At 33.0% G+C, this 21,297-nt stretch overlaps 1 protein-coding gene across 1 annotated transcript in view; it reads left to right on the top strand.

Moving 5' to 3' along the window:
* STXBP5L (syntaxin binding protein 5L) overlaps positions 1-21,297 on the top strand; it is a 325,555-nt gene that overhangs the window by 214,056 nt on the left and 90,202 nt on the right. The window contains 1 exon segment of the mRNA XM_047752829.1: positions 14,128-14,279. Coding sequence (XP_047608785.1) covers positions 14,128-14,279 — 152 coding nt within the window.

The following is a 21,297-nucleotide window of genomic DNA, read 5'->3' as shown; positions in this document are numbered from 1 at the left end:
CTTTCCTCTCTCTCTTTTTTCCTTTTGTTTTACCCAGTTATGTGTAGGGTTTCTTGCCCTTTTTGAAGGTTTAAGGTCTTCTGCCAGAGTTCAGTAGATGTTGTGTGTGAATTGTTCTACATGTAGATTTTTTATTTTATTTTTGATGTGTTAGTGGAAGAAAGTGAATGCCACATTTTACTTCTCTGCCATCTTGATCCTGCTCTTGTTTGTAGAATTTTTGATAATAGGCCATTTTGGCTGGTGTAGGTCATATAATAGTTTTGATTTGCATTTCCCTAATAATTAGTGATATTGATCATTTTTTCATGTGTTTTTTTATTGGTCATCTGTATGTCTTCTTCAGAGAAATGTCTATTTAGATCTGCCCACTTTTTGGTTGGATTGTTAATTTATTTGATATTGAGCTACATGAGTTTTTTGTATATTTTAGTGATTAATCCTTTGTCAGTCACTTCATTTGCAAAGATTTTCTCCCATTCTGTGGGTTGACTTTTCATTTTTTATGCTTTTCTTTGCTGTACAAAAGATTTTACTTTAGTAGATGGGTCTGAAAATATTACTGCAGTTTATGTCAGAGAGTGTTTCTGCCTATGTTTTCTTCTAAGAGTTTTATAGTATCCAGTCTTAAATTTAGGCTTTTAATACCTTTTTGTTGATTTTCGCATATGGTAGTAGAGAGTGTTCTTAATTTCATTTTTTTACATGTACCTGTCAAGTTTTCTGAGTACCACTTATTAAAGGGACTGTCTCTTCTCCATTGTATACCCTTGTGGTCTTTGTTGTGTATTAGTTGACCATGGGTTTATTTCTGGGCTTTCTATCCTGTCCCATTGATCTATGTTTCTGTTTTTTCCCCAGTACCATACTGTTTTAATAACCTTAGATTTGTAGTATAGTCTAAAGTCCAGGAGCCTGATTCTTCCAGCTCAATTTTTGTTTCTCAGGACTGCTTTGGCTATTCAGGGTCTTTTCTGTTTCCATAAAAATTAAAAATTTTTTGTTCTAATTCTGTCATAAATACCATTGGTGTCTTGATTGAGATTTCATTGAATCTTTAGATTGCCTTGGGTAATATAGTCATTTTGACAATGTTTATTCTTCCAGTCCAGAAATAAGGTATATCTTTCCATCTGTTTGTGTCATCTTTCATTTCTTTCAGCAGTGTCATAGTTTTCAGAGTATGTATATTGCCTTCTTAGGTAGGTTTATCCTAAATATTTTATTCTTTTTGATGTGATGCTAAATGGGATTGTTTCCCCCAGGGTTTTTTAAACTAGAAGTTTAAAATTGTAGCAATTATGTTTAGGTCTATGATAAATTTCTAATTTTGAGTATTATGTGTAACAATTGGTTTCTCTTTTTTCCCCACATATATTCAGCTGTTCCAATACAATTTGATGAAAAGATTCTCTGTTCCCAATTGAATTCTTTTGGCATTTTTATCAAAAAATCAAATGTATTTCTGAAGTCCCTACTCTTCCCCATTAATCTGTTCTTCTCCTACGGTGATACCATACTATCTTTGTAAATTTAGCTTTGTAGTAAGTATTGCAATCGGAGAGTGTTAAGTCCTTCTAATTTGTTTTACTTTTAAAAATTGCTCTAGCTATCCCAGGTCTTTTGATTTTTTTAAGCAACACAGCTGGGCTGCAGAAAGAACTGAGCTCCTTAGGTATCAGAGTAGCTGATTAACACAGCCAAAATGAAGCTTTCCATCACTTCCTTTGAAGGTGTAAGCAAGAAGTAAAACTGGGAAAATCATCAATTGCACCTATTGTAATTTTCCCCCATGGAAAAGCACATCAGTTGAGGGTCAGGTGGATCAGCACAGGCACTGGGGTCTTCTCACTATTGAGGTTGCCCCCAAACAAAAGGCTCTGGTAGTGTTAATGCATTGAGGTCAGAGGAGAGGGCAAGGGCAAAAAAACTTATTTGTCTTTATCTTTCTTACTTCACTTAATATGATAATTTCTAGTTGCCTCCATGTTGCTGCAAATGCCATTGTTTCATTCTTTTTTATGGCTGAGTAGTAGTCCTTTATATATATGTACCATATCTTCTTAATCCATTCATCTGTTGATGGATGTTTAGGTTGTTTGCATATCTTGGATATTGTGAATAGTGCTACAATGAACATAGGGGTAATATATCTTTTTAAATTGTAGTTTTGTCCAGATAAATACTCAGAGGTGGGATTTCTGGAATGTATGGTAGTTATATTTTTAGTTTTTGGAGGACCCTCCATACTGTTTTACAGTGATTGTACCAATTTATATTTCCACCAAGTGAAGGAGGGTTCCCTTTTCTCCACACACTCTCTAGCACTTACTGGTAGACTCTTTAGTGATTGCTCTGACTGAGGAGGTACATAATTGTAGTTTTAATTTGCATTTTTCTAATAGTATGATGTTGAGCATTTTTCATGGGCCTGTTGGCTACCCATTTTTCTTCTTTGGAGAATGTCCATCAAAGACAACACAAACAGATGGAAAGATATACCATGCTCTTGGATTGGAAGAATCAATACTGTCAAAATGACTATACTACCCAAGGAAGTCTATAAATTCAGTGTAATCCCTGAATTACCAATGGCATTTTTCACAGAACTAGAACAAAATATTAAAATTTGTATGGAAACACAAAAGACATCTAAAAAGAAAAATGGAACTGGAGGAATCAAGCTCCCTGACTTCAGACTATACTACAAAGCTATAGTCATCAAAACAATATGATACTGGCATAAAAACAGCAATATAGTTCAATGGAACAGGATAGAAAGCCCAGAAATAGTTCTACACACCTAATCTATTACAAAGAAGGCAGGAACATACAGTGGAGGAAAGATAGTTTCTTCAATAAGTGGCATTGGGAAAACTGGACAGCTACATGTAAAAGAATGAAATTAGAACACTCTCTAATGCCATACACAAAAATAAACTCAAAATGGATTAAAGACCTAAAGGTAAGGTGAGATACTATAAAACTCCTAGAGGAAAACATAGGCAGAACACTCTTTAACATAAATCACAGCAATGTTTTGATCCACTTCCTAGAATAAAGACAGTAAAAAACAAAAATAAACCAATGGGATGTAATTAAATTTAAAAGCTTTTGCACAGCAAAGGAAACCATTAAAAAAGTAAAGCAAAAAAACAAACCACAGAATGGGAGGAAATCTTTTTAAACAATGCAACCAACAGGGGCCTAACCTCCAAAATATACAAACAGCTCATACAACTCAACAACAAAAAATGAACTACCTAATCAAAAATGTGCAGAAGACCTTAATAGACATTTTTCTTTCCTTTTTTTAAAATTAAATATCTAAATAAATTACTCCTTTCATTTTTACAGTATGTCAAAAATTACATGCCATCCTGAAGGCACAGTTACTACCAATATATTAAAGTTGCTATCAGTATATTAAAGTGGATCTAATAATAATAGGTATAGGTAATAAAATATTTTATTTAAAATATTTCAAGAGTTCCCTAGGAGTTCCCATTGTGGCTCAGCAGTAATAAGGAACCTGACTAGTATCCATGAGGATGCCAGTTCGATCCTGGCCCCCCTCAATGGGTTAAGGATCCAGTGTTGCCATTAGCTATGGTGTAGGTTGCAGACACAGCTTGGATCTGGCATTGCTGTGGCTATAGTATAGGCCAGCAGCTGTGGCTCCCATTTGACCCCCACCATGGAAACTTCCATATGCTACAGGTGCAGTCCTAAGAAGCAAAAAAAAAAAAAAACCTCTCTGGCTCAGCAGGTTAAGGATCTGGTGTTGTCAGTGCTATGGCTCTGGTTACAGCAGTGGCATGGGTTTGATTCTTGACCTGAGAACTTTCTCATGCTGTGGGTGTGGCCAAAATCTTTTGTATTAAAATTACAATTTTAAGTACAAGATATATCTGATCAGACAGGTTAAAATTTTCAATAGCTATTAGATGGTCATGTGATTCATCAGGAAGGGAAGCAGTCTAGGTGGGTTTAGATTAGAGATATATTGGAGTTCCCATCGTGGCTCAGCAGAAATGAATCTTACTAGCACCCATGAGGATGCAGGTTTGATCCCTGGCCTTGCTCAGTGAGTTAAGGATGCAGCATTGCCATGGGCTGTGGTTTATGTTGCAGACATAGCCCAGACCCCATGTTGCTGTGGCTGTGGTATAGGCCAGCAGCTACAGCTCCGATTCGACTCCTAGTCTAGGAACCTCCATATGCCACGGGTATGGCCCTAAAAAGACCAAAAAAAAAAAAGTGATTAGAGCTATATTTAATAGTTATATGGGAAACAAATACTAAAATAATTTTATCATTACTAATGTAACTAGCTGACAAATGGAATATTGTTTGGTCACCACTTAAGCAGGTAAACAATGAATAAGCTTTTACCAAGTGTTAAAAGAAATGTTAGTCTAAGCGCAAAACTTAATTTGTTTTTTAATATAAATTTTATTGGAGTGTAGGTTACTTACAATGTTGTGTTTGTTTTGGGTATACAGCAAAGTGAATCAGCAATATTATACAATATATCCATTCTTTTTCAGATTTTATCCCCATATAGGCTATCACAGGGTATTTAATAGATTTCTCCAAGTTATATATGTCCTTGTTACCAATTGATTTTGTATGTGGTAGTATGTGTATGCCAATACCAACCTCCCAATCCACCTCTCTCCTATAGTAACTATAAGTTTGGTTTTGAAATCTTTGAGTCTATTTCTGTTTTGTGAATAAGATCTTAGGTATAATTCTTTTATTAAATTCAACATATAACTGATCTCATATAACATTTGTCTTTCTCTGACTTAAATTCACTTAGTATGATAATTTCTAGTCCATCCATGTTTCTTCAAGTGGCATTATTTCATTCCTTTTCATAGCCAAGTAATATTTCTCTGCACATATGTACCACATCTTCTTTATCCAGTCTTCTGTTGATGGACATTTAGGTTGCTTCCATGTCTTGGCTATTTTAAATAGTGCTGCAATGAACACTGTGGTGTATGTCTTTTTGATATATTGTGTTCTCTGGATAGATGCCCAAGAGCAGGACCACTGGATCATATGGTAGTTCTATTTTTAGGTTTTTTAAGGAACCTCCATGCTGTTCTCCATAGTGGTTGTATGAACCTACATTGTCACAGCTGTATAGGAGGGTTCCCTTTTCTCCATACTCTCTTTAGCGTTGAGTTTTTATAGACTTTTTGATGATGGCCATTCTTATGGCTTGTGTGAGGTAATACCTCATTGTAGTTTTTATTTAAATTCTCCAATAATTAGCAATATTTAGCATTTTTTCATGTGTTTTTTAGCCATCTCTGTGTCTTCTTTGGAGAAATACCTATTTAGATCTTTCTTAATTAGTTTGTTTATTCTTTTGATATAAAGGTGTATGATATGTTTGTATATTTTAGAGATCGATTCTTTGTCAGTTGCTTAGTTTGCAAATGTTTTGTACCATTCTGTGGGTTGTCTTTTCATTTTTCTAATGGTTTCCTTTTTATGCAAAAGTTTTTAAGTGTAATTAGGTCCCATTTGTTTAGGAGATTGAAAGATATTGTTGCAGCTTATGTCAGAGAGTGTTCCGCCTATGTTTTCCTGTAAGAATTTATAGTGTCCAGCCTTACTTTTAATCCATACAATCCATTTCTTATTTTTAATTAGGACCATAAAACGTAACCTTGTCTTTTATACACAGTGAGAAGGGTGTAACATAGTTAGAAATGTCCATGTGCATAATAAATAGACTTTTAGGATCTAGATACCTATTTCTGTCTTTTTCTTATAAATTATCCAGGCATCCTAAATTATCAATAAAATCAGTCTGACATTGAACTACATCCCTGAATATTTAGAAATTATAATTTAAGCCAATACATGATGGTCTTATGATTTGTAGTGTTATAAGAATCAGTCCAGTTTATTCAATTATTATCTTTTATAATTTCTTTAAACACAGAATTTTGTAATATCAAAATAGCATTTGTTCATTTGGCTAAGAGAATTGATTTTAGGGAAATTCAGGAAATTAAAATTTATTAGACTTTTTATGAGAAAATAAACCTAAGACTTACATAACTTACAACAGTACTGTCTAATAGAACTTTCTGCAGTGATGGAAATATTTTATAATCTATGCAGTAAAATATGGTACTACTAGCAACACTGATCATTTGAAATAAAGCTACTAAAACTAAGCAACTGAACTCTTAATTCTGTTGGACTGTGATTAAATTTTTAATTTTAAATTAACTTAAACACCAATTGTGCTAACATTTTTATGTAGTGGGTAAAATCAGGAAGAAGACTTAAAGCTGTTTTTAAGACAAAATTATTAAATCAGTCTAATTTTTCTAAAGTATATTGATTTCAAATGTTACATGAGCTTTTTTCCTAAGTCTACACCAATAACAAAAACCTTAAAGTATTTAAAAGCAAAATTTTTCTATCTTTATTTTTTGTCTTTTGTCTCTTTAGGGCCACACTTGTGGCATATGGAGGTTCCCAGGCTAGAGGTTGAATCGGAGGTGTAGCTGCTGGCCTATGTTACAGCCACAGTAACGTGGGATCCGAGCCGTGTCTGCAACCTACACCACAGCTCACAGCAATGTCTGATCCTTAACCCACTGAGTGAAGCCAGGGATCAAACTTGCATCCTCATGGATACTAGTCAGGTTTGTTAACTGTTGAGCCACAAAGGGAACTACTTTCTTTCTATCTTGTGACTTAGTACCAAAGTCATTAAAGACACTCATGTTTAAACCTGTTTTTTGGAGTTGCCTGGTAGTGCAGCAGGTTAAGGATCTGGCATTGTCACTTTTGTCGTGCCTATTTGAGCCGTAGCCCTGGAACTTCTGCATTGCCCATGGGTGCAGCAAAAACAAACAAACAAAAACAAAACAAACACACACACAAATTTTTTTCTACTTTGAGTTTTTTTTAGATAGAAAAGCAATTTCTTAAAACATCAACATATATTTTAAGATATGAAATAGGAGTTCCCATTGTGGCACAGTGGAAGTGAATCTGACTTGTATCCACAAGCATGCAGGTTCAATCCTTGGTCTCACTCAGTAGGTCAGGGATACCACGTTGCTGTAGGTCACAGATGCAGCTCGGATCTGGTGTTGCAATGGCTGTGGTGTAGGCCAGCAGCTGTGGCTCATATTCGACCCCTAGCCTGGAAACTTCCATATGCCATAGGCATGGCCCTGATAAGCAAAAATAAATAAAGATATGAAAAAAATACTTTTAAAATATTTGATTTTCACTTATATAAGTACTTCTATATTAACATTGTTTATAAATGCCAAATAGAAGAGGACACCCTGATAAAAGTATGGACTTTATATTTTTAATTCCCTTGCTAAGGGAGACAAATTATACTAATTTTTATTTAAGTATATTTTATACATATAAAAAGTTTGTCAACTCATACCATTTAGGAGAGCTAATTTGATAAAAAGCAGACTTTAAGGTAGATGTTGATTAATTAAACAAAGAAGAAATTAATAAAATTATTTTTATTTTAAATTACAAATCTTGAAAATACCTCCCTGTTAGTATTTTCTTTTGAATTTCCTCACCAACAAAATATTGGAAGAAAAACAAAATCACCTTTTTTTCCTAGAGAAATTATTTTATATTTTGAGTAGGTTAACCAAAATATCCAATTAAAATAAAATTTTTCTCTATTGTTCTCTCTCCCTTTCTCTTCAGAATACTTTTAGGGACCAGAGTCTGTAACTGTAGCTGTGATTTGCTCAGAGTCCCTTTTTGGTAGTAATTTAATATTTATTAATATTAAAAATAACTTTATTGAGGTATTAATGTATATGAAGTAAAATTTACAAATTCTAAGAATGCAATGTGAATTTTGATGAAAGTAATGACAATATAAGTTATGTAACCACCAAGAGACTAATGACATAAAAACTATTCATCATCTCAAAGGTTCCCTCATTCCCCTTTGCATTCAATTATTACTTCTCTTGCCCCACAAAACCACTGTAGTTTTGCATTTACTATAATTTTATATAAAAAGGAAGCATAAATTATTTTGTTTTCTTTCACTTGGCATAAATGCTTTTGTGATTCATCCATGTTGTGTGTATCTATGGCTTGTTTCTTTTCATTGCTGCTTAATATTCCATTATGTGGATATATAAAAATTTGTTTTACCTATTTACTATCTGTTGGAAATTTGGATTAGCTCCAGTTTTAGGCTATTATGAATAAACTGTCTATTAGCTTTTCAGGTATAAGTCTTTATGAAACATCTGTTTGTATTTTCTTGAGTAAATAACTTAAGAATAGAATTACTGAGTCAGGTAGTATTTGTTTATGAGACAGGATAAACTTTTTATGAAGAGGTTATTATCATTTTGTGTTTCCATCAGCAATGTATTAGAGTTTTGGTTTCTCTGCATACTTGGTCATCTTTTCAATTTTGTCTATTCCACAAGGTTCAGTCGTATCTAAATGTAGTTTTACATTTTCCTGGTAACTAACTGATGAAGTTCAGCATCTTTGAAGTGCTTTATTCATATTTGTGCATCATGTTTGGTGAAAAGTCTATTCACATCTTTTACCTATTTTTTGAATCAGGTTATCTTATTATTATTGGGATTTCTGTGAACATTTTGTATAAAATATGTGTTTTCTCTCAGTACATGTCTTTTCTTGCCTTGTCATTTTGTTAATGGTCTCTTTTGTAGAACAAAATACATTAATTTTGATGTCATTGCAGGTTATCAGCTTTTTTTTTATTTTATGGTTTGTGCTTTTTATGTCTTGTCAAAATGTTGCCTGTTCCCAGATTACTGTGATTTTTCTCCTGATCCATTTTAAATTAATTTTTATATACTGGGGAAGGTAAAAGTTAAGGATCAGTTTTTTTACTTATGGATATCCAATTATTTTTACCATTGAGAAGATTTTTTTCCTTTGAATTGGCATAGCACTTTTATAAAATATTAATTGGCCATTTATGTGTGTTTGTGGATATGCTTTTGTTCCACTAATACATATCTTTATTTCAATGTCAGCCTGTAATGATTCCTGTAGCTTTTGAATAGGTCTTAATATTATACAGTGTAGGTCCTCAAACTTACTTATTTTTCAAAAAATCTTGGGCTATTCTAAATCATTGTATTTTCATACATGTTCTACTTTTTTGGGGGGCAGGGGTTGAACCTGTGGCCTGCAGAAGTTCCTGGACCAGGAATTGAATTTGCATCACAGCAGTGACAATGCCAGATCCTTAACCTACTGTGGAAATACCAAGGGAACTCCTTCATACATATTTTAGAATCATGTTTTCAACTTCTTAAACAAAAACGTTTGCAGGGATTTTTTTGGGGGGGGGGATTTCTTTGATCAATTTTGGGAAAATTTACAATATTAAGTCTCCTGACCAAGGATCAAGGTATAGCTTTCCATTTAGGTCTTCATTTATTGTCTTCAGCAATGTTTTATAATTTTCAGTGTACCTGTTTTATATATATGTTGTTAAATTTATATCTATTTCATAATTTTGCTGCTATTATGAGTATTGGATAGAATGCTCTAAATTTCTACTTAGTCAAGGATGTTGATAGCTTTGTGGAAAATTTCTTTATCCTTTCTAATTATTATTTATCTAATCTATCAATTATTGAAAGAATAACTTTGAACAGTTATTGAAAGAAGAATTGCATCCTAAAACTTAATTGTACATTTGTCTATATTTCCTTTCATTTGTCAGTATTTCTCCATGTATTTTGAAACTCTGTTATTTGATAAACAGACATTTAGGATTCCTTTATATTCTTGATAAATTTAGCTCATAATCATTCTTCCTATTTATTCTTCAAAATTGTTCTTGTTCTGAAATATACTTTGTCTACACTAATATTACATTAAAATAGCCACTTCATCCTTCATTTAATTAGTGTTTTCATGGTATATGTTTTCCATTCTTTTACTTTATATTTGAAGTGGATTTGCTGTAGGCAACATATATTGGATCTGAATTTTTTTTTCCACCCAGGCAAACTTTGCTCTTAATTGGAGTGTTTAGACTATTGACATTAATGTGATTATCCCTGTTGTTGGGTTGAATGCAAACAATTTTCCTATTTTCTATTTGTCCCATTTCTCATCTTTTTTCTTTTTTTTGGAATTTGGGTATCTTTTAATGATTCTATCTAATCTCATTATCTTAAGTATTTAACTTTTAAAATTTTAACTAAAATTTGTTTTTAAATCTTTATAGTTTGCTCTATGGTTTATTATATACATATATATATAATAAACAGACACACACACATATATATATATATATATCTTTAGCTTATCAAATAAACAAATAGCAGTTTACCACTTCACATACACTGTAAGAATTTTTTAAAAGTATACTTCTCTTTATCTTCCTATTCTAAATATTACTGTTGTATATTTCTATATATGTTATAAACCCCACAATATGCTGTTATTTTCATTTTAAATGATCAAGTATTTTCTGAAGAAATAAGTCTTTTAATATTAATCCACATTTTTACCATTTATCATGTTCTTCATTAGATAGAGTAGACCCATATTTCTATCTGGAATCATTTTTTTTCTTTTTTCCTTTTATGGCCTCACCTGCAACATATGAAAGTTCCCAGGCCAGAGATCAAATTGGAACTGCAGCTGTGGCCATATCCACATCCACAGTGACACTGGATCCAAGCCACATCTGCACCTCAGCTTATAGCAACACAGATCCTTAACCCACTGAGCAAGGCCAGGGATCAATTCCACATTCTCACAGAGACAGTGTTGGTTCCTTAACCTGCAGAGCCCCATTGGGAACTCCCAAGGAATCATTTTTCTCCTGCTGGAAGGACTTCCTTTATTACTTCTTGTAGTACAGGTCTCCTAGTGATGAATTCCCTCAGCTTTTTATTCATGCGTAAAAATCTGAGTATTACCATTTTATTTTATTTATTTATTTATTTTTTGTCTTTTGTCTTTTTAGGGCCGCACCCACGGCATATGGAGGTTCCCAGGCTAGGGGTCAAAACAGAGCTGAAGCTGCCAGCCTACACCACAGCAACGCAGGATCCGAGCCACATCTGCAACCTACACCACAGCACACGGCATTGCAGGATTTTTAACCCTCTGGGCAAGGCCAAGGATTGAAGCCACACCCTCATGGGTACTAGTCAGGTTCGCTAACCACTGAGCCATGACGGGAACTCTGGAATATTACCATTTTAAAGATATGTTCTGAATACAGGATTTAATTTTTATCCGTTATTATCATTTGTTGCTTTAAAGATGTCACGCCATAGTCTTTTGGTTTGTATGGTTTCTGACACGTATATTTCATCATTCTTATCTTTGCCTCCATGTAGGAAATATATCTTTTCTCTTTTGGCTGTTTTTAACATTTTTCTACCACTAAATTTAGCTATGTGATTATGCTTGTATTTTTCCTTATGTTTATTCTACTTAGGGTCCTTTGAGTTTCTTAGATCTTTAGGTTTATTGTTATAATTAAATTTGGCTATCATTTTGCTGTTTGGGCTATTATTTCTTCAGATTTGTTTTCTACCGATCTTCTTTTTTGAAACTCCAATTACATTTATTGTAGTCTACTCAATTTTTTTCCCAGGAGTTAGTAATGCTTTGTGGTTTTATAGGTTTTTTTTTCTCTCATGTTTCATTTTGTAAGACTTAGATTGCTTTTTATTCCAAGTTCACTATTCTCTTCTATAATATTTAAGATAATTTTTCATTTCAGATATATTTTTATCTCTAGAAATTTGAGTCTTTTTAAGATCTTCCATTTCTCACTTTATCACAACCACGTTTTCCTCAGCCTCTTTGAATATCTGGAATATACTTTTCAAAACATTTTTAATACCCTTGTCTACAGTTTTATGTTTCACTTCCAGATATGTTTCCATCATTTTTTCCCCTGTGGTTATCAGTCTTTTTTCTTGATTCTTTCTTTGCCTGTTACTTTTCATATAGCTGATGTTGTGAATTTTACATTTATATTTTGTTGGATTCTTTTCAGTACATAATTTTCTGGAAAGCACTTATGTTACTTCGAATCATTCGAGTGGGTTCAGAAAAGCCTTTAGTTTATGGCTAATTTGTTGAAGTGACATCCTTATGTCTGCTTTCCCATGTATTAGGAGATCTCAGTAGTTTAGCTTGCATGAAATATTATCCGGCTTGCATGAGCTCTGGGAATTGTTCTGCTTTATCTTTTTGGTGATTTGCTCCCAAGCCTGGGATAGTTTATTCACATATATGCACAAATCAGTACTAAGACACGATCTCAAGAGGACCATTCTGTTAATCTCTGATGTATTCTATCTGTGCAGCTCTCTCTTCTCTCTAGTATTTTGTGTCATAAATTTAACTGCTTTTGCAGCATCAGCCTCTGAGCTCTGTCTCTTCAGATCAGAAATATTACTGATCTCTCCTTGACTTTTGGTTTCTTGTGCTCTAGCCTGGGAAATCTCTCCATTCACTAAGCTAGAACACTTAACTAGACTACCTCAAGTTTACTTTTATGCTTATTTCATCTTATTCCATGTTGACTGTTGAACACTATGTGAAAACTGTTGTTTAATATATTTTGTTCAGATTTCTAGTTGTTTAAGGTAGGAAATTAAATCCAGTTAAGTATCCTTACTGACTTTTCAACAACCACTGCCTGCCCCCCTCAAACCTAAGGTACAACTTTCTAGCATTCTTCCTTTTATTTCAAAAATAAAAATAACTTTTGTTTGATGTCATACATTCTATGTTTTTTCTCTTCCCAGTATTGCATTTGGGAACTCTGTCATCCTTGTAAGCAGAAGTAATTAACTATATTTTAACATAAAAAGCTTAGAGATGTTGACTTGCTATAATATGTAATATATATAACATTGCACTTATAATAATAAGATAAATTCTACTTTTGTGTGGACACTTTTCAAAGTACTTTCTAATTTGATGTTCATAAAAGCCTTGTGAATGAGATAAATCTAGCATTGTAATTCTCATTACAAAGTAAAGAAACTAAGGCCTCATAATATTCATAATATTCATTAATTTTTCTTAGTCATATAACCTGTAAGTAAGGGTATCTTCTAACTTTTATAACAATGTTTTTCCCAGTTTCCAGAGTCTGTCTTACTGGAAGCTGAAGACCTTTATGTAAAATAGCAAAACATAGTGTGGTAGAACTGTTAATTTCTTATGAAGAGGGCAAGGTGGTGGAGTAGAAAGAACTAGATTGTGAGTAAGCAGATGATTTATCAACCAGATTCAATCTAAGAATAAAACATCTTGGAACTTATATAAAATGAGAAAAACAACTTTCATACAACTAGTGTATATTTAGTTTAGGAAGCAAAAAGCACAGATTTGCAATTGAGCTGAGGACATGTTGTAAATGGAGAAAAGAGTTTAGTGTATGCCAGTGGTTAAGATGACCGAAATGCTTGCTTAGGAGAGCTGTTTTAATTTTTCAGATTTAGTTGAGAAATTAATCAAATGGCCTTTGTCTTTTAATAAGTGGAACAAAAATAAAGAACAAGAGATTAATTTTTAATTTTTGTGAATATAAGTTACATCCCTGTTCATATGTACCATGGTATCAAAACCTTAGGTATATGAAGTTAATTTTTATGTAAAATTTTGTGTTACATATATACTCTGTTTTAAGAAGAGGACTCATTTGGAATGTAATAATTACAATTTTATCTGTAAAAGGAATCTAATTGCATAGTAAGCCTCTGTAGCTATTAAGTGTCACATTTCTTGATCTATTTCCCTCTTCATAGCAAATTTTATGTGATTTTTCTATAAAAACATAAAACTAAGTTAAAGAGCTAATTGAGTAATCACTATTTACATAACACATTTATAAGAAAACATGATTACAGATCATTCCTGCTTTTTGCAGCCATGGCTATGACAAGGTTAACATAGCCTATGTATAGGCACAGTATTTTTCCTGACTACACCAGTCACTGCCTGCCCTCCCCAACCCTAAGGCTTATTTTCCAATAATCTTTTATTTTTTAACTCAAATATAAAAATAATAATGGTTGGTGTGATACATTCTAGTTGCATTTTTTTCTCTCTCAGAGTTGCATTTGGGAACTGCAATGGGTTGGCTGTGGTGGATTTTATACAGAAGACAGTACTGTTAAGCATGGGGACCATTGACCTATATAGATCAAGTGACCTATATCAACGACAACCACGGTCTCCTCGAAAAAACAAGCAGTTCATTGCAGGTAGGAAATAAAAGAGATGGTTATGAACTTGAGCAGTTCACTTGTTTCCTAACCTATAGATTTCTTGTCTTTCTTCTATGATGCTATTCAAATGTACAGCAATATAAAGTCAATATAATTTACAATCCTATGTAAGTAAAATTGGGTAGAAACATAGTGAGACTATTTGAAAGGGTAAAGGAGGTGTGTAAATTTCAATTTGCTATTAAAGTTAGGAAGCATCTCAAGTTTCTTAATTGAATTACTAAGAAATAACAGAAAATGGGAAGTTATTAAGTATGAAAATAAGATATTAAACATAAAAATCCTAAGAAAATCAGGCTCTCATGTTGAAAAAATTGCTTGCATTTGTCGTGTTAAACAGGATAATTTTTCATCTAATATAACTTTAAAAATATATGGTCATCCACTACTTTAAATTTTTAAAATTAACTCCATATTTTAGCTGTCACCCTTCTTTGTTGGATGGTGACTCTTAGAGGTATTTTCACAAATGCAATTAACATTATTAGTCAACATTTTAAAATGCTATAAAAGAGGATATTTTATTGACAGGACCAGTTATAAGAGAAAAATATATAAGGTTACTAGAATATAAGCCAAAATGCTTTCTATATAAAATGTCAAACTGTGATATGCCAAGTTATCCAAAGTTTTACTGAAATTTCAGTATATATCCAAATAACTGGTTTGTAAACATTGCCAAAATTTTGTATATTTTCTGTCCACTAACATAGTTTATAGTTGATTTAAAAAAATTGGTTGAGCTAAAAGTTTTGCAGATGGAAATGCATCTATAGTATTGTGTGTTATTTTTTAGACACTTCTTTAAATGTTCTAGTTTTAAAAAATAGTCTATTGACTATTGACATCTTTACTAAAGATTATATTAAAGTGAAAAGAATATGTGGTAGAGGTGTTATTTTCAAAATAGCAAGTGTGCCAAATTTAACATCTGAATATGATAATAAAGGAAGTTTCCTTTTGGACTAAAGAAAATTACTCCATATACTGAAATTCTTCCTTCTTGTTGATCTTTCTTTTGTAAACCTCAAACCTTTCCAAATTGCTAGTTTAGATCCTTTTCAGAACATACAAATTCTTCTTCCGAGCATGGAATTTCTTTGTTTTTTATTAGGGATCTCAATTTTTAGCAATATTTTAAGAGTGCTGGAAATTTAAAAATTATACAGGTCCTGTTTCTACCACCAATGGGTTTTGAAAGAAAGGCAGAATAAGGGAAATTGTGCATGTGCATACCATAAGATTCCTTCATTATTGAGACAGAGAAGTTTGATTTTTGAAAGTTTGTGGACTTTTGGTAGAAAGATGTCTGGGGATAGTAGGCACTGTTTACATGCTGAAAACAGCAATTCATTCAGAAAAGCTGTGGATCCTAAGACAGCATCTAAGTTACTTGGTGGATATACACAATGAGGTGACAAAGTTTATATTTTGACAGAGGAATTACAGCTGCTATTTAACTTAATTTAAACTTATTGAGCCTCTAAAATTATGATTAGAGCTAAGATTTTTAATGATTTTAAAATTAGGAAAAACTGATGTTTGTAAAGTCTGCTTATATTTGGTACATGTAGTGGGTACTTTATGTTATTAAAAAAAAATAAAGTAAAATTTCATGGAGTTCCCCTGTGGCTCAATGGAATCAGCCATGTCTCTGCAGCAACCAGGATGCAGGTTCAATCCTGGCCCAGCATAGTGGGTTAAAGAATCTGGTGGTGCTGCTGCTGCGGTGTAGGTCACAACTGCAACTCTGATCCCTGGCTGGGGAACTCCATGTACTGCAGGGTGGCCAAAAAAAGTAAAAGAAAAAAAAACAAAAATGAAAACAAACCTAAGATCTCTAAGCTTTCTTTGTAATACTGAAGCTTAAGACAGTCGTTTTTATATTTATGAGGTGACATACATAAACTTTATAAGCCAAATAAGTTTACTGTGTGAAAAAGCTTCTAAGAGTAATATGCCATCTATTTTTATATTTGAGTGAATAAAATTAATACAGCATTCTCATCATTCATCTTTCACCTCTTACTTTCTAATTTATTTTTTAATATCTCCTCTAATTTGATTACCTAAACTTGCTGCAATTTCTTCATCTTGGCTGTTCTAGATTCTGGTATGATATCACTTCCTTTCACTTTAGACTATTTTTCTCTCTTTCTTCTGCCTGCTGCTGATGCTGGTGTTCTGGCATGTTCCAAAGACAACTTTTGCATGCGTGGCCTGTCTAACTTTTATCCTGATTTAACGAAACGGATCCGTACTTCCTATCAGAGTAAGTTCTATAAAGGTTAGGCAATTAGCTTTTTTAAGTCACAATGCTTGGGTTAAATCCATATGTCTGTGCTCAGTAATGTGTTTATTTTTAAACACATTCAGCATGCATGCAAATTTTTTGTTTTGTTATGGAATTGCAACTGATAATTTTAATAAAAATATACAAATATTTCAAATAATTATTGTCATATACCCATGTATTCATATTCATTGTTTCAGTGTTTATTTCAAACCATGCATACCATGTTCTGTTAGTCAAAGAGTCATTGTCTTTTGTTTAGAGGAAGAAGAGCTACAGTTTCCTTGTAAATAAAAAGCTTGATATTCTAGTATCAATAATAATTGAATGCTTATTTTGGAAACCTTGTGCCTTTGGCACTTTAGAAAATATTTTAGGGCCACAATATTTGCTTTTTATAATTTAATTAGATTTCTTAGAGTTAGCTAAATATTCCTAATTTTTCATGCTTCTTATTAAAATAGAATGCACAAATACACAGTTCTATAGTGATTTCAGGAACCCAGTAAAATTGGAGTATTATGATAAAACAGTAATATTAATATTTACCATGATAGCAGTGCAAATCTGAAGATGGTAGAGTAAGATATTTTTAAAAATGGTGCAGAAAGAGTAGAGCATATGCTTGGAGGTACGGATGATACTAGCGATGTTACAGGTGAGTATTTACTGACATGAGAAGATATGTATATTAATCAATATGTTAGGTTTAAAAAGGTCAGTGGACAACGCATTTAAGATGTGTAAAATATACAAATATGTACACACATATGTTGTTTGCATCCTGAATTTCTTCAGACCTCACCTCACCAGCTTTGTAGATATTTAATGGTATCACATCACTTATAAAAACCTAAAACTTTGTGTTCCACTAGCAAAAGGAAATCATTCACTGTGAAATCCTTAAAATTTTTCTGGGAGTGCCCAGAGGGTGACTTATTTTTGCTCAGAAGTATTCTCTAGTTTTCTATTCTAGCAGAACACCCCTTTTTGGGGTGCTTCTCACTGCCTTTGCTCTTGGTCCCTTGTAATAGAACACTGATAACTAGACTGGCTTCTGCTGTAACTAAAACAGAAACTTTTAGACAGTATGATAATATTTCTTGACACTTGAAAATTGTATGAAATTTTAATTTCCATAAATAAAATTTCATAAACTTTTATTGGAACACAGCCACACTGATTCATTTACATATTGTCTATGGCTGCTTACAAACTACAATGGCAGATTTGAGTAGTTGCAACAGAAATCATGTGGCCCCATGAGACCTAAATATTTGCTGTCTTGCTCTTTTCATAAAATATCTGTGGACCCCTGACCTATACTATTCTTTGTTACCCATCCCTTGCCACATAAAAGGTTTCAGTCAAAATCTTTCCTGGAAATAATCTCCAGGTGGTTTAGCACACAACACTAGACTTCTAAATCCTAGTTTAGCCTTTTATACGTGGAACATCCCTCTCCCCAGTGTGTGTGTGTGTGTGTGTGTGTGTGTGAGAGAGAGAGAGAGAGAGAGAGAGAATGTATCCATCTGTACAGATAGAAAAAGTTCTTGAACATGAGATTGTAGATTTTATAAATTACTTTTAGTTTTAATGTATTTATGCTATTTCTATAATGAATGTGTAATGCTTTTTAAGTAAAAAGAGAAATTAGTGAGGATAAGAAGCAGAAGCAGGAGTTCCTGTTGTGGCGCAGTGGTTAATGAATCCGACTAGGAACCATGAGGTTGCGGGTTCGGTCCCTGCCCTTGCTCAGTGGGTTAAGGACCCGGCATTGCCGTGAGCTGTGGTGGTAGGTTGCAGACGTGGCTGGGATCCTGCGTTGCTGTGGGTCTGGTGCAGGCCAGCAGCTACAGCTCCAATTAGACTCCTAGCCTGGGAACCTCCACATGCCGCAAGAGCGGCCCTAGAAACTGCAAAAAGATAAAAAAAAAAAAAAGAAGCAGCAGCAGAAGCAAGCTCTTAATCTAAATTCTGCTGCATCAACCATGACATAAAGGTTAAAAAGTTCTGAAATGTGTTCATTTGCCTTTGATTACTTCAGTAATTTTACGCCTTCTGTATAAAAAAAGCCAAGATTTTAAACCTTCATTCAGGGTACTCTAAAATATAAATCTTATCTGCATCTCCAAATGAACTTTCTATTACTCCTATAAAAAACACTCCAGGGTATATTTCTTACTACTCTTATAATTTACTTATATCATCCTTTCTCTGGAAACTCTCATTAGATTTCAATCCTTACAGTAAAACTTTCCAGCTACCATCAGAGCCCTTTGTGCCAGTTCCTTAATTTAAATGTCTGCAGTGCCTACAGTGTACAGGCTTGTACACAGTAGTGTCTGAACCATTTAGTTGGTATTTAGCCTAGGTTTTTTTTGTATTATTTATGCATATGATCTACCCTTATAAATACATGATAAAAACCTAAGACCATATCTAAAATTCTTATTATCCTCTACACCCAGCCCAAGTATGAGTTCAGCAAGTCAATGACGATGGTAGTGTGATAAAGAGAATGATTACAGACAGTTTCACTTACATGAACAGCCAAGAGACTTTTCAAATTTGACAAATGAAAGCAGAAATAGTTTGTGTACTTACTGGGTTACCAGGAGATTTGCAACAGAAATCATAGTTTCTTCTAAACAAAGAAAGTGCCAAGATTTTAGAAGGCCATAAAGAGATGCATCATATCTTTCTTCATATCTTTCACCATTGGGCTCCTTGGGAGCTCAGACAAGACCTGGATTTGAAATCAGTTTCTTAAATTCTTTTCTTGATAATCAATATCATATATCTTGATTGATTCTTAAATGATTTGAAGGTATATTCTAGCATTTTCTTTTAAAATTTTATAAAAGTATAGCTTTAAATTTAACTATTGACTCACTTAACCTGTTAACATTTCTACAGTTTTGTTTTATTATAAGAAAGACTTACAGCCTTTTCATGAATTGTTTACTAGCTTTCAGAAAATGTATGTGCATTGTCCCTATTTGGTGAAACATAGCTCAGTTCCACTGAATGTCTATTTTGTTCTGGGCTTGTGCCTGGCAGTTTGACTCAGTGTTATATTATTTAATGGTCATTATAACTCTTTGAGCCATATATTTAATAGTAAATTCTTCTATAGATGAAAAAATTAAAGTTGAAAGAGATTAAATTAGTTTCTCAAAGTCACACAGAATAGTGGGAAACAACATAGGCCTATCTGATGCCAAAGTGATTTCATATGCTTTCCACTGTATTATCCTGTGTCTATAAGGGCTTCTTAAAGTTTCAGTGTATTGGAAACAAATTCCTTTATTCTATAATTATAAGCCATTCTTTCTCCATTTTCACATTTTCACCCATGATCAATGGGATAATCAAAAGTGAAATGATTTAAAATTGTTTTTCAAAATTGAGATTGAACAAGGTGCTTTCTGAAATCCATTTTTATATTTTATTAATTTTGTACTCAGTGATATCACATTCTATTTTCAACCTTATACTTTTCATTTCTAGAAAATATGTCAATTACAATCTTTTACTAGGCTTATTCACTGATCTTTTTGTAATGGAGGTAGGACTCCAATGCTGCCTTCTCTAAATCTTTAAATTCTCATCTGCAAATTTTTTACATCATAGAATAATACACTTTATACCTCAAAGAACCTCTGAATTTTACAGATTATGATTTGTGGATGCAATGAAATGCTTTGGAAGGAGCAAGAGACATAGGTTGGAAGATTTATATTGAGTTCTGTCTTGTCTTCTTAGTGACTACTCATTACATTTGTAATCTTAACTACATCATTTAACTGCTCTGAGTTTCTTTTTTCTCATATATAAAGTAAAAACTATAATCCCTACTTCCTCCTTAGAGACCTTTGGAACTTTTCAGGATTAGTGTTTATAATTGCACTTTTATGAATTTTAAACATCATTATTATCATTATTATTATTAAAGATGAAACCAAGCCACTGAGAGGTTAAATAACTTTTCCAGAACACAACAAATCTATGGAATATTTAAAGCTAACACCCATTCATCTGCCTAATTGCCTAGTGCTTTTTATACTTGTGATAATGACAAAATTTGCTAGTTAAAAATTGATAACATACCATTTAACCCAAAGGAAGGTTGAAAAGTAGGCTTAAGGTAGAGCATTGTTGGATTAGTCATGCAGTGGGGGGGTGGGGTGGGGATCCTTTGGAAAATTTCATGCCTATCTATAGATATTTTCTTTCACTGTATGGTTTTTAGGGTGCGGGGAAGATAATAGATCTTAGAAACTCAAATCAGAAATGTAAGAAAAATTGAAAGAAAAAAAAGGAAGATAAGAGAACTAGCAAAGACAGGCAAATAAACATTTTCAAAAATGAATGGAGAAAGTCAAGAATGGAGGAGAAGTAAAACAAAGAAATAAGAGGAATACCCCAAGGAGCAAAAATATAGCAAGAATTATGGTAAACAGTAAATGAGAAAGCCCACTCATTTAAACAATATTTATTAGGCATCTTCTGTGGGGTCAAAAAAAGAATGAAAGCCAATACACCAGGTAGGAGGCCAATATTGTACTTAGGCAAGAAATGAAGGTAGCTTTGACTAGGGTGATAGCAGTGTTGTTGGAGAAAAAAAGATAGGTCTGAGAAGCATTAACACTTACAGAACTACAAATTATAATTCAGTTTGGGAGATCAAAGATTATT

Source organism: Phacochoerus africanus, chromosome 1 (genome assembly GCF_016906955.1).
Source record: "Phacochoerus africanus isolate WHEZ1 chromosome 1, ROS_Pafr_v1, whole genome shotgun sequence".
In the NCBI taxonomy this organism is placed as follows: Eukaryota; Metazoa; Chordata; class Mammalia; order Artiodactyla; family Suidae; genus Phacochoerus; species Phacochoerus africanus.
Note: the sequence above shows the minus strand (reverse complement) of the source record. Positions and strands in the feature narration are given on the sequence as shown.